Here is a 14,172-nt window from a genome sequence, read left to right on the forward strand (position 1 = left end):
GTAAACAAAACCCCTGCTTTTTAGAAGATGCGGGTTTTTATTTATTTTAATTATTAGTTTTCCTTCCATGTTTGGCCATGAGGACCAGTAAGTTGATCCTAGGCATGTTTACTTAGAAGCAAGTCTCACTCTAGATTCAATAGGGCTGGCTCTCAAATAAGCGTCCAGACAAAAGATTTGCCGCCTAGCTCCTCTTGGCCCTCAGAACCATGGTTGCTTCATTCATCACCATACACCTGGCCCAGAAGTCAGCAAGCAGTTTGGGCAAAGGACGGTTGTTGCTTTTTTGCAGAGAATGGGGTGGGTCCCTGATGGAGCCCATTGCCACTTACTCAAATGACATTGATGCAAAGGCCTACTGGCATGGATTGGCATGGACTGTTCTTCCAAACCCCTCTTGGAAGGGGAAGGGTGACAGCAGAGCTTACTAGCTGCTGAATCCTATCATAAGGAACAGCTAATTTTCCCACCCATGTTACCCGAGATGCCTCTGCAGATGGGAAAAAACTGTTCACAATGCAGGCGATATTCTTCCTCCCAATTTAGGGTGGCAAGTGTGAGGTTCTCCTTACAAGCCTAAGAAACAGTCTAGAGCAGATCTAAATGCCAAGGCCATTTAGCAAACTTCCATTTGTCTTCCCATTATGGTTTTCATCACTGTCCCTTGAAATCTACTTCTTCCTGTATTTATAAAAGTAATTTTTCTTTTGTTAGACATTTTCTTTCTTTCTGCAGAGAGTCCACTGACTGAGGACAACTTGTCCTTTTTCTGTTATGAAGTGCATCTTCTTTTCCAATTAGCTTCCTGCTTACCGCTTTAAAGATGACTTCCATCATACATATTTAAGAATCCATCAGTAGAGTAATCTTGATGTCAATAATTGGAAAAGGGAAGCCTTGTGGTTATGGGAATGTTGTTGCGCAACCAGGCAAACAAACATTAACAAATCAATGAACGTTTCAAAAAATTGTGCATTTACTTGTATCTAACAGGACATGAATGATTATTACTTCACAACTGTACACTGTGGGAATGGGAGTGAAATGCTTCCTCTCTCTCCCCCTCCCCCCCAATTAGCCCACAATTGGAAAGCCAGAACAGAGACCTGGGTTCAGAACCACATTCTGCATCAAGTTTGCTAGGTGACCTTGAAATAATGATTATCTAAGAGTGTAGGCAGTGGTGAAGCTGCATGCTCCGCTACCAGGGGTGGAGAGCAGGTGGGGGTGTGGCTGGCGCCCCCCCCCCGGGGGGGCATGACGTGCACCTGTGGGGGCATGGCGTCCGCCACATGGGGGGCATGGCGCATGTCTGGGGGGGCACCACGATGGCACCCTACTGGAATAATGGTATCGGGGGCGATCTGCTTCCTCCACACTCTGGTTCCTCCGCCAGTGAGTGTAGGTTACGAGGAAGATGGGAGTATAGAGTCAGTTATGCCACCGGATCTCCTTAAAAGGGAAAGGAGGGGAATATGTAATACAGTGGTACCTCTGGATGCGTACGGGATCCGTTCTGGAGCCCTGTTCGCATCCTGAAGCGAACGCAACCCGCGTCCCTGCGTCTGCGGGTTGCGATTCGCCGCTTCCACACATAACGTCATCTTGAGAGTCTGCGCATGTGCAAACGGCGAAACCCGGAAGTAACGCATTCTGTTACTTCTGGGTTGCCGCGGAGCACAACCCGAAAATGCTCAAGCCGAAGCTACTTCAACCTGAGGTATGACTGTACAACTATTTCTATTGCGTGTACTTTGGCTTAGTTAAGATACTGGGCATAGCTCCAAAGGTTTTCCAGAAAAGGTGAATCATATACAGTGGTACCTGGGTTAAGAACTTAATTCGTTTTGGATGTCCGTTCTTAAGCTGAAACTGTTCCTAACCTGAGGTACCACTTTAGCTAATGGGGTCTCCTGCTGCTGCTGCACCGCCGCCTGATTTCTGTTCTTATCCTGAAGCAAAGTTCTTAACCCGAGGTACTATTTCTGGGTTAGCGGAGTCTGTAACCTGAAGCATCTGTAACCCAAAGTACCACTGTAGTTTAGCTCAGAAAACTGGGATCTAGTTTCAATCCCTTTGTGTACTAAATCTATGGAAAATATACGGAGTATACTTAATATAGACACTATACCTTTGGTGATACCCAGAGAATCTGCCATTCACATTTCAGATGAGTTGGTATATTAATTTGGTGCTAATTAGTAGTAATAAAGCTCACTGGCTTTTTGTCATGGAATACCATAGTAGTTTATCGTTTGTTAACAGGGTGCAACAGATGGAGCTGAAAATTTCCTGAATTTGGTAGCTATATGGCCACTATATAGATATTCCAGCAGAAGGTTGGACTTAATGGGGCAGTGGTTTTTACACCTTATAATCTCCTACCATAGAAGTCAAGACTTCAAACCTCTAGCTACTTAATGGGAAGCAAACCCCATTAAACTGAATGGTACCTGCTTCAGAATCGTCATATAGAGTCAGGGCTAGATTTCTCTCAGTAGGAATGTGGCAATTTTGTGCAATCCAAAATATCTTGCTAGAATTCTTGTTTTCCCACAATCCTTACTGTCACAGTAGTGACTGAAAGGCACAGAGTTCCTCAAATAAAAAAGCCCTCATGAATGGTTTCAACTTCTACAAGTGTTAAAATCTGTGTTCTTTCCATAGTTCTATTTTTATTTACATGTTTCCTTAAGACTTCTTTTCCCATTTATCTGATAAAAAGCAAGAGCTATACAAGATTGTATCTGCCCCTATTCAACCCACTGCTGACAGCACAGCCCTTTGCTATCAACAGTGAGCGATAACAGTGAGTAGTGGCAGATATACTCTGCTGTAATTCTTGCCTTAATTGTTTCTAGGGTGCAAGACTATAAGGTAGGACCAGCTTTGTTCTCCTGAAGCCAGGATCAAAGAGATATAAAAGGCTGCTAAAATACAGAAACAGGAAGTTAATAAAACATTTGCTACACAAATAGCCTAAAGCCATGGTTCCATGTTAAAGGTAAAGGTACCCCTGCCCGGACGGGCCAGTCGTGTCCGACTCTAGGGTTGTGCGCCCATCTCACTTAAGAGGCCGGGGGCCAGCGCTGTCCAGAGACACTTCCGGGTCACGTGGCCAGTGTGACAAAGCTGCTCTGGCGAGCCAGCACCAGCGCAGCACACGGAAACGCCGTTTACCTTCCCGCTATAACGCAGTACCTATTTATCTACTTGCACTTAGGGGTGCTTTCGAACTGCTAGGTGGGCAGGAGTGGTTCCATGTTACTACCAACAAAAACAGCTGCTGGTGAGGAACAACATCCTTTAAGTACCCAACCTCAGCTATTTCTCCACGGACAACAAATAATGCTGCAAGAGTCTCCATTCATTGCAAAGCAAAGCAGTAATTTGGGGAAGTTTCATAGAATTATCCCATCTTTTACTTTTACAAAAATAAACCTGCAACACAATTTTGCCTTGCAAAATTCTATTGAGAAGTGCCTACATTTTTATTGCTAGAGATGGAATGTGTCTGTTCCTCTGATTAGGCACCAATGGTGCTATTGCAACCAACCTCACATGAAATATTAATTGTAATATTTAATGGAATTATTCTTCATCGTTTCTAAGGGTGGTAAAAGCTATTTTAGCAAAAAGCTTTTGTGGTTTGCTGGTGCAGTTCAGATTTTAGAATTTAGCATAAGAAGGAATAAGTCTTAGCTACTGCTATTTTTTGGTTGGACAGTGTTCTCGAAGCTACTGTACTAACATGAGTTTGACCAAACTGCAGGAGGCAGTGGAATACAGGAGTGCCTGGCGTGCTCTGGTCCAGGGGGTCACGAAGAGTCTGACACGACTAAGCAACAGCAACAACAACAAATTGCAATTTTTTAAGACCAGTTTATTTCTAGGCATTACCTTCATGAAGAGACCAGATTTACACTACTCCGCCCCCTCCAGTTTGTGATATGTTTTCTAAGCACAATTTCCAATCCAAGCTTCTTTAAGTCAGGTGACCTCAGTATCTAGTGGAGTACAGCTTACCCTACCATTTCCTTAGATCACTGGACAAGCCTTAATTTCCATTCTGGATACCATACCAAGGTCCCACGGAATCTAGTGATCAGAATGTGCCAAGGCACAGTTCAAGTGACAAAAACATTCTAGCATCTGTCCCTACAGCTATGGAGAATGCATGGCTGTATTTTGCCACAAGCATACGTGTTTCCAACATGATAGTCACATGATGATGTCCCCATTTCCTAGCCCTGCATTTCCACATAGGAACAGTGCATTAAGCAGCCCTCTGCTCACCCACATATTGAACCACAGCTCTTAACAAGTCAAGAAATAGTCCTTGCATTGATTTAAGTCTTGGTGCCATCGCATGTACCCATAACAACATATCTGAAGATTAACAGGCAAGCAAGAAATAAGTAGGGGTTTATTTCTTAGACAAGCTGCTGAACTAGGATAATAAAAAGCAATTCAGCTATTTTACAAATACAAAATGTAGCATTTTAAACCAGTAACTCTAAAGTCTATGAAAATAATTATTTTCTGGAATTTTAGAGGCATGCATTTTAAGAACTCTTTCACAAAGAACTGCCCCTTTCCCAAAAACTTGCACAGCACACCTAATCTGTAGGTATACAATTGACTCATTATTTAACATAACCCATCTCTGAAATCTTTGTAGATCTGATACTGTGGAGAATGAACCATTCTTTACCACAAGACAGACTGGCAGACACATTCTAACATCCAGCACTGTGAACACAATACTGCTTGTTCCTTCCTGGTTCATTATAGTCATTTATGCAAATCTTCCTCCAACTTCCTACTACCTCTGGCTATAATGTCTTAGCCAGAGGTTCTGATGCCATAGTTTTTGTCTGGAGCTGCTCTTTGTCTGTCTCTAGATTTGGATCCACTTGTTCCTGCATATCTGCTTTTACAGCATGGAGTGCATAGTTAATACTAGTGCTTTCAGTCCAGCTCCAGGACCCAAACAGGGGGTTGTACAACATTCCTTTCACTGTCTTGACTAAAAAGCCATCTGTAAGAAAGGAGAGAGAGACAGCATAAGGAGACTATTCTTAAAAAGGTCCTAACATCCACAGTAAACATGTGCAAAATTTCCTGTAATGTCATTCTGGCACAATGGTGGTGTTGTCTCAATAAACTGCGAGCCAAAGCAGCATTACGAACAGGTTTTAAATCTTGATGCTATCAAAACATTCAAGAATGTCCATCCCAAGTAAAATGTATCTTGCTGAATACAGTGCTACAAAGTCAAATTAGCACCTGGCTGATTATTTTTGAATTGTGACTAAAATCACAGGTTAACACATGCATTAACCCAAACTCAGAGTCAAAACAAAATACCTATCTTTAGAAAGTTGATGTTTATAATCATTTTTAAAGGACACCTACAATTTACACACCAACATTTTACACATCAGATGATCCAATAGTCAGTGTTTAGGTATATCTACATGTTCCTGTGTGTGTATATACCACTTCATCATTTCATTGTCAGCCCTCTCCCTCCCCCAAGTGGAATAAACACTGTTACCCAAACCTGCCACTTGTAGAACGGCACACTTGCCCCTTCCCAACCCCCTGATATCATACAGTAAATCTTCTCACTGATGCTTAATTAACATAAATTCCTAAAGCAGAGAAACTGTTTTATGATAGAATCCCTTCTGAAAAAAACACTTTAAATGCAACCTACAAAAATCAGGGTGAAAACAGGACACCAAAAAAGGACTAACAGGGCAAACCTATGTTCACTCGGAAGAAAGTCCTATTTAATTCAATAGAGCTCAACCCCAGGTAAGTGGGGTTAGAACTGCAGGACTCACTTCTGACAGGGACAAGATGCTGCTCTCCCTGACACCTTCCCCCATTTAATTATTTACAGTCATTCTTCACCACTCTTCATCAAAGGATTCCAGGGTTGTGGGTGTAAGTGTGAACAAATTCACAACACTGTCTTTCACTTCCTGGTGTAAGCCTGGCAGGTCTTTTGATTTAGAAGAGTTTGGATTTGATATCCCGCTTTATCACTACTCAAAGGAGTCTCAAAGCGGCTAACATTCTCCTTTCCCTTCCTCCCCCACAACAAACACTCTGTGAGGTGAGTGGGGCTGAGAGACTTCAGTGTGACTAGCCCAAGGTCACCCAGCAGCTGCAGGTGGAGGAGCGGAGACGCGAACCCAGTTCCCCAGATTACGAGACTACCGCTCTTAACCACTACACCACACTGGCTCTAGATTTAGTATTTCATACACCTTAGATTCCCCCCACCCATTGACTACATATGATTACTCTGCAAAGCATGCTTGCTTTATGCGACACCTGTATCAAGGGATAGTTAAGGTCAGCTAGCAGCCAAACTTGAAGGAAGTTACTGACTATGTCCTTTCATTGGGGTTTAAACACTTACTTGACTCTAGGAGCCTCTCTAGCTCCTCAGGCGGTATGAACTTCTCCCAATCATGGGTGCCTGTCGGAACAATGCCCAATACTCTCTCAGCTACCACAATGCCAAAGATGTAGGACAGCTGTGATTTGTTGATTGTAGTAATAAATAAGGAGCCTTCCGGCTTAAACAACAACAGCACAAGTGTTAGCACATCTGTCATATATACACAATATAACTAGCAGCATCCAGTTAGCGTGTGAAAATCAGGATTGTCACCAAAGTAAATAAAAAAAAATGTGGTTCAAGCTTAAATTGATTTTAAAAATCTTTACAGATTTTCAAGACATTGCAGCAGACACCATCTTAGAAAAAGAATTTCCTTACATATGTGCATATAATGCTTCTTCAAATATTATGCTTGCCTCCAGTTTTCTGGAATAAAACTATTTTAAAATTCTGCCATCCCTACAAATACTGGCATCTTTCATGCCAATCACCAGATTTTTAATTGGTGAAACTAGCCTATCAGCCAAGTAATGTAGCCCTAAACATGTAGGCCTAGCCAAAACATATTTGCATGCATCAATTCAAAAACAGGTCTCATCAGAGCTGTTTGAATTTGTACTATAAGCAATGCAATTTACACTGAAGCCAAATTCAAATTTATTCATGTTACTATGGTTCTGAGATTGGTATACAGAATATCTGTTAAGCGTTACTGCAATATTTTTGTGCACTAATAACTGTTTGGCTGGTTTCTATAAGAAAACAATCTAGGGCCCCATCTGCATTCTATATTCAAAGCAGGATTGTATCACTTTAACAGTCATGTCTTTCCCCGCAAAATCCAGGGAACAGTAGTTTGTTAAGGGTGCTGAAAGTTGTGACAAGACTGCTATTCCTCTCGCAGAGGAATCTAATGGTTTAACAGTCAATCCCTCTTCGCAGGGAATGCTGAGAGTTGTAGCTCTGTGAGGAACAGGGTGCCACAAGCCACACGGCAGGGTTATGTTATCGATAAACTACTATTATTTACCCTGGGGCCCTTGGGATAAATAGAACTCAAAATATCTGCAGTCATACCTCATGTTACGTTTGCTTCATGTTATGTTTTTTCAGGTTGCGTCTCGTGGCGACGACAGAAAGGGTTACTTCCGGGTTTCGTCGCTCACGCATGCACAGAAGCACTAAATCGTGCTTTGCGCATGCGCACAAGCGCCAAATCGCACCAGCGTAGATACAGTGCTTCAGGTTGCGGGCTTTTCTTGTTGCGAACGGGCCTCTGGAACGGATCCCGTTCGCAACCAGAGGTACCACTGTACTTATTTATTTTGTGTTTTATAATTTATTTCCTTCATGTTTTTAGATCTGTACCCAGAACCCATTTATTGTCTGTTTAACATTTATTACCTCAGCAGGAAAAAGTGCAATATTCTAAAGGTTGTGTTTGTTTTCAATATGGATAATTTGAATCAATAAGGGTTGCATAAAATTACACTCTTTAGCACAAAGCAAATCAAAAAAAGGAAACCAATGCAAAACATTTCTTATAATCAGCAGCTCAATTTTATAGTGCAAATGATTCAGCATTCTTTTTTTGCTTTCTTCCAACTCACTTTTAACACTTTGCTGCAGCACCTGATAAACATTTCCACATCAGCCACATGTTCTACAACTTCAGAAGCTACAATGACGTCAAATGTGTCTGATGCCTCTTCCACAATATCCTCTAGCGTACAGGATTTGTACTGTACTCTTTTAGCCAGGACTGGGTCAAATGATTTATGCAGTTCTGCTGTTCTAATGCTGTCTTCCAGAGGATCAATCCCAGTAACCGAAGCTCCCAGTCTACCTAGAGGCTAAGACCATAGACCCGTTAGTCTTTTCTGCTTAAAAAAAAATAGAATATGTAACCAAGTTGTTATTTGATTAGAAGGAAGTTACTGAAGAGCGTAAACTCCGAAGCTTCCTCCCTAACATCTATCCCTTTGGTGTCTCTCCACCCCCACCCCCACCCAAAAAACCCCCCTACTGGAATAATATAAGGGACAGCCCAATAATATTCAATTATTTAACTTTTTCTAGGTTGATTAAGGAGAACCGATCATCATAAGCATAGTTGCAGTTTAGACTGCCAGTTATAATAAATAGCTAATTATTTTGTCTTCTAGAAATTGTAGATCACAAATACACACTATGAGAAGTAAATCATGCATAAGGCTTCAATCCTGTCAGCACCTACTTTGAGAAGTAAATCATGCATAAGGCTTCAATCCTGTCAGCACCTACTTGGAAGTAAGGATCACTGAACACAGTGCAAAATAAAAGTAAAAAAAAAAAAACTTTGTGGAAGTTCCAGCAAATTAGGGAACTTCAACCCTTTCCACAAAATCAGTTGAAGTGTGTTCCGGCTCACAGTTTAGCTCTACAGCTAAATTCTGCATTTCCAGCAAGAACACAGCAACGTCCTGCCTGCACATAATAAATATGTGCATCGGCACACACACCATACCACTTTGCTTTACTCGACTATCTTACTCTAAATAATACCATAATGAACTAATAGAGCAGATTGCAAGAGAGACTTCTAGTTAAACAAGTACTTGGAAGAACGAAATAAGCACTATTCAAAACTTCAGTGCTGTGCTACTTCAAAACAAAGGGTCAGGGATAAGAAAATTTATTATCAAAAGTTGTAAGCCCTACCTCAGTTAACAATCCACCACCACAGCCAACATCCAGGATCTTCACACCAGAGAGAGGGCTTCCAGGCTGATGATCATTTCTCATATTTAAAACAGTATCTCTTACACAAAGTACAAAACAAATTATGTTTTAATTATGACCGTCCACCAGTAAAGAGCTTTTAGTTGATCAAGTACACTTGCATATTACCAAAGCCTCAAAATGTTTGCCTTGTTGAGATATGGAATGAAATCGGGAAACTTTCTGATTACTAAACAAAGGTTTAGGTTTATAAGAGGAAGAGTCATCCTTAATATTCTCTTCTTTTTCATCTCCTATTATAATACACACTCCAGAATCAACACTGGCTCAAAAATAAAGACCCATATGCTTACCTCATAGCTCCTATTATTAAAACACACCCTCACTAAGTGAAATTGGTCTCCACTAAGCTCAAATCCTATACACCTTTATATGAGAGAAAGCCCCATTCAGCTCATTGGCACGTACTTGTGAATAGGACTGCTCATTCAGTCTACCACTTAAAGTCTACAGCTCCAGTTGTAATAGCTTTGTACTCAGTAAATATTTAAGCTAAGCAATACAAATGAAGACACCTCTACTCTAAAAGGTGATGTGTTACAATTTTCAGATTCCCAGAAGTATGTAAAAGCTGACCCATTCCAAAACCTTACCTAATAAATGGCACTCTAATATCATTCATAGAATGAAGAGCTGCATAATCTCCATGCTCATCCCACCATTTATGTGCCAGGAGTTGGAATTTTTTCATCTCCTTTGGATCGACTGTTGTTTGTGACATGCTGTAGTGTCGCTCTGTGAGTAACCTAAACATCAAAGGTGTTACTACATTAGGTGGCATAAAAACAGGGATCAGCTAGCAAAAATTGATTTTAGAAGTGCAACAAGAAGTTTCCTTTATGGAAAAGAGAAATTTCACGAGTGGATAAATTCAGATTACAGTTGGACCCCACATGATCGTTCCTTACATTGAAGGCTAATTTATTTGGGAAATAGTTTTATCAATGGCTAATAAACACAACAGCTTCATGGAAGCTGTTCAGGGAGTGACATTATGCCTCTGAATACCAATTGGTGGAGTATGAAAGATGGTGGTTTTCACGGCCTGCTTATGAACTTCAAAAAAATCTAGCTAGCCACCCTAGGGTTAGTTGGGCCCTTGGTTTGAATCAACAGAGCACTTATTACATTCATGTTGACAAAGTCTAGCATGCAGAGACCCAATTATATCTATTAGAGACTACAAACTATCTGACCTATGTAGAGACAAATAATTCACAAATCACATCCAGTAGTCCCTGAGGTGGATGTGCCAAATCCTGCTGCCCAATATATATAAATTATGCCTTACCACCATGTAATGACCCTTTTGTTTGAATAAAACAAATGGCTGTCCATTAGCAAGGTTTGCCATGCCACTACGTAAAACATTGGTGGCAGGGACACTAACATAGTGGCACAAAATGTGCTTTATGCTTATAATACAAAGGCACAAGCGCCCAGAATGCTACTAGTTTGTAGGCCATGTACCAAGAGAGTTACAGATTACACTACTGTTATTTTTTTACTTATTAAGAAATGTATGAAAACCATAACCCCCTCAAAAAAAACCCACAACCTTCATTTTGAGCTGAGTCGATCATTATGAAGTAATCAGAAAATACAGAAAGTGTGGGAGGTCATTATTTTTGTTTATTACTATGTTATGCATTTTTGTGTTTTTATATTGTAAACCACTCTGTGATCCTTGGATGAAGGATGGAACAGAAATTTAATAGATAAGAATAATACTCACATTGTGTTCCTCGCTTGAATCAAACTAACAAATATATGATATTTTAACTGATTTTTACACCTCTTAAGGAAGGGTATTTGGAGTATTTGAGGAGGCTGTCCATAGTGGTTACCTGGAGAGAGAGAAGTAAAGCAATTTTTGTTGTAAGCTTCCTGGCCCAACAATTTTTAAAACTGCTAAGAATCCCTAATACATCTGAGTTTCTAGCTGAACAGGTTAGCACCTATTTTCTACAAACAATGGCTGCAAACGGTTGGCTCATGTAACATTTTGGAGTTCTTTCAGCAGCATATAATGTTTTGCACATTTTCATAATTAGTCTCAGGAATCAGATTGTTTTAATCCAAAAGGGGAACCATGTGCTACCACAGTTATACATAAGTTATGTTTGTGACACTGCTTTTTAATGGGCTAAAACTACTATGTGCAAGAGCTCCTTTTCCCATATTGACACACCATTGCTATAAGATCAGCAGATCAGGCACTCCTCATCTAATATGGTGCAAGAGTCAAGAAAAGGCCCTTTTCGGTGGTGGATCCTTGCACCTTGGGATCCTTCCACATGCATCTTGCCTTTACAGATCCAAGTAGCTAGTAAACACAGCTTTTCAGCGGGTAATTGGAGGAGATGAGACCTGATTGTTACTGTGATGAAAAACTGTTATTCAGTGATTTGTTGTATGTTTTTAATGGATTTTACATATCCTTATTTACTTGCTTTGATTTTAAACTATCCTGTGGCCTACCTCGAAGGTGAAAGATCCACACCCTCACACTCCAGTGATAATTTCAATGCAAACTTAACATTCAATAGAATAAGCTAGTGACATGAGGATCAGACAACTTGGTTGGGGCTGTGAAAATTCATCCAAAGTTAGATGGCAAAGCTATTTACCCACCTTCTACTGCATTAGCAGCACACCCTTGCACCTTGCAAAATTGCATAACCAGCAAATCGAGGGCCCTGTTCCCAAGGACCTTACAATCAACAGACAGCGGGGAAACACTACAATGGCAGGGGCAGGCAAATGCGACGAAACCTATCTAGAGCTTTGGCTGTAATCCGTGACAGCTGAAACAATGGGGTAAAAGGAAAAGTTAAGCTCACCAGGCATGAATGCAACAGGTGCTGTTTTCTGCTATGTCAATTGGTAGGGCTGTAACTGGTAGGGTTTTTCCTAAACAAAAAAACTCAGTAACTTCCAGGGTGTCCTGGTTTTTTTTACTTTTAGAAATATGGCAGCCCTACCAGAGGAAGCCCCGCTTGCTAGGGTTGCCGCCTGCCCTGTACAATACAGGATTGTCCCCTATTCGGATCTGAAATGCTGCGTCCTGTATTGATACACTTTTGTCTTCTCTCTCTTGCTCTCTCTCGTTAGGGATCCTCTCCAAATGCATGTGAAAGGTCCTGTATTTAAGCCAAGCGCAGACAGATTTACAAATCCATTTGTAGGGTGGGTGGGTCGGTGTGACCAATTCCAAAAGGATCGTCCTGGTAGGCTGCAGCAGATTGTAATTAAATGCTTTGAAGTCACTTCAGCACCAGATTTGGGGGCGGGGGGGGGGGAATCGGCTCCCCAAGCCTTTTACCAGAGCAAAGGTGCCAATTCCGCAGGGATAACAAGGAGCCACCCAGCCGGAGATACGTGCGGAAGTAGCCCGTCAGCATGCAAGAACACCGAAGGTAGGGCAGGACCCCAAAGCCACGGCGAAGCGCAAAGGCTTACTCACAGGAACTCAGGGCGCGCCGGCAAGCCGCCCAGCCTCCCGCCATCTCCCCGCGGAAGACCCACAGCCGCCTGGCCCGGCTGAGGCAGCCGCTCTGCCAGCCCTTCATGGCTCAAGCTGATCTCCGCGCGGTGCCACTCTCAGGCGGGGCTCCACCTCCCGGTCCCTGCACCTACCAATAGGGCTCGCCGTTTCCAGCCACAACCCGCGCTCAGCTTCCGGTTCCGGCGAGAAGAGACGCAGCTTTTAGGAATAGCGCCACGGTCATCCTGAAAGGCTGCTGGGGGAAACAGCCCTGCAGCAAAGTCAGACTGTAGCCCTGCTCGCGGGTGGCGAGGAAGCCGCTTTTTTGAGCAGTTTATTTGTTAGTTTATTTAAAAAATATATATTTATGTACCGCTGTGTCATTAAAAAACAAACAAACCACACACACCCAAATCGGTTAGCAGCAATAAAACATAAAACCATACAATAAAAGACAAATAGGAAAAAGTTAAGAACACAGGCATCAATTTACTACTGTGGGAAGGATGCATTCTTAATTTTCTTCATAGGCCTGAATAGAGAAGTTTACACCAAGGCTGACACAGAAGGAGCTTGCTGAATAATGGCAGATCATTCCACAGGACTGGGCAGATGACACCAAAGGTTCCCTTTGTTATTGTCCAAGGAGCCGCCCCAACTTGGGGAGTGACAGACGATGCTCCTGCAGATGATCTCTGGGATATAAGGATTCAGGCAATTCCTGAGGTACCCTGGACCTAAATTAGTGCAAGAACCTTGAACCTGGTTCCACAGTAAGTGAGCAGTCAAAGCAGCTGTTTTAGCAATGGCATCACAGGTTCTTGACCAGAAGCTTCTGTCAGCTTCATTCTGCACCTGTTGGGAGTTTCCAAACCAGACCAAGGGCAGGTCCACATAGAACACATTACAGTAATCCAGCCTCGAGGTTACCAATACATGGACAACAGCAGCCAAGTTATCCCTGTCCAGGAATAACTATAGTTGGTGAATCAGACAAAGCTGGTAAAAAGTTTAAAGGGGGGTGACTCTTGTTTTAGGTCTTTCTCAGCAATCATCAGTCTCTGTTCTAGCCTTTCCTTATTGCAACGTTTCAATATATATTTCGTAAAGTGGAGAATAAAATGGCTGGAGCAACAAATGTATATTTTAATTTGTACAGTAGGCTAATTTCACCAGCCAAGCACTCGAGTGTGGCCTGGCTCGCAGATCGATGTTCCCTTCCTGCCTTTATGGCTTGCACATGAGGGGAGAAAAAACTTCTGGTTGTTTACAATCTTGTACATGGGATGGTTCTCCGTGAGACCTTCAACCTCCAATAACTCTTCAATTGTCTCTTCATTCAGCACAGAGAATAGACTCTTATCTAGGCAACTGTTTTGATTCCACAAGCACTAGAATAATTGGCAGGGTGTGTAAGAAAGGTGATTAAATTATAAGAAGGTAGGTAACTGATTGTATGGGCTGGTGATGGCACAAGGCACTA

The 14,172-nt window shown here is 42.0% G+C and overlaps 1 protein-coding gene across 3 annotated transcripts; it reads right to left on the reverse strand.

Moving 5' to 3' along the window:
- Positions 1 to 4,408: 4,408 nt before the first annotated feature.
- On the reverse strand, positions 4,409 to 12,833 carry COQ3 (coenzyme Q3, methyltransferase). 3 transcript variants are annotated; one of them, XM_083608421.1, is made up of 8 exons: positions 12,669 to 12,804; positions 12,046 to 12,345; positions 10,938 to 11,049; positions 9,796 to 9,948; positions 9,122 to 9,221; positions 8,032 to 8,274; positions 6,437 to 6,596; positions 4,409 to 5,041 (listed from the first exon to the last, which is right to left on the reverse strand). In XM_083608421.1, the coding sequence occupies exons 2-8, from the start codon at positions 12,050 to 12,052 to the stop codon at positions 4,836 to 4,838; spliced, it is 981 nt and encodes a 326-aa protein (XP_083464547.1). In that variant the 5' UTR covers positions 12,053 to 12,345; positions 12,669 to 12,804; the 3' UTR covers positions 4,409 to 4,835. The 3 variants fall into 3 exon arrangements, with proteins under 3 accessions (XP_083464547.1, XP_083464545.1, XP_083464546.1); XM_083608419.1 differs by lacking the exon at positions 12,046 to 12,345 and having other exon boundaries at positions 12,669 to 12,833; XM_083608420.1 differs by lacking the exons at positions 12,046 to 12,345; positions 12,669 to 12,804 and adding an exon at positions 12,528 to 12,621.
- Positions 12,834 to 14,172: the final 1,339 nt, after the last annotated feature.

The sequence above is a fragment of the Podarcis filfolensis genome (genome assembly GCF_964270895.1).
Source record: "Podarcis filfolensis genome assembly, chromosome: 3".
In the NCBI taxonomy this organism is placed as follows: Eukaryota; Metazoa; Chordata; class Lepidosauria; order Squamata; family Lacertidae; genus Podarcis; species Podarcis filfolensis.

Excerpts from the sequence above, each read along its gene's own strand:
- COQ3 (XM_083608419.1), bottom strand. The coding sequence starts at position 12,774 with ATGAAGGGCTGGCAGAGCGGCTGCCTCAGCCGGGCCAGGCGGCTGTGG. Across the intron at positions 11,050-12,668 it reads CCGGCGCGCCCTGAGTTCCT|GTAACCACTATGGACAGCCT; the intron begins GTGAGTAAGCCT and ends CTCTCTCTCCAG. Across the intron at positions 9,222-9,795 it reads ATTAGAGTGCCATTTATTAG|AGATACTGTTTTAAATATGA; the intron begins GTAAGGTTTTGG and ends ACTTTGTGTAAG.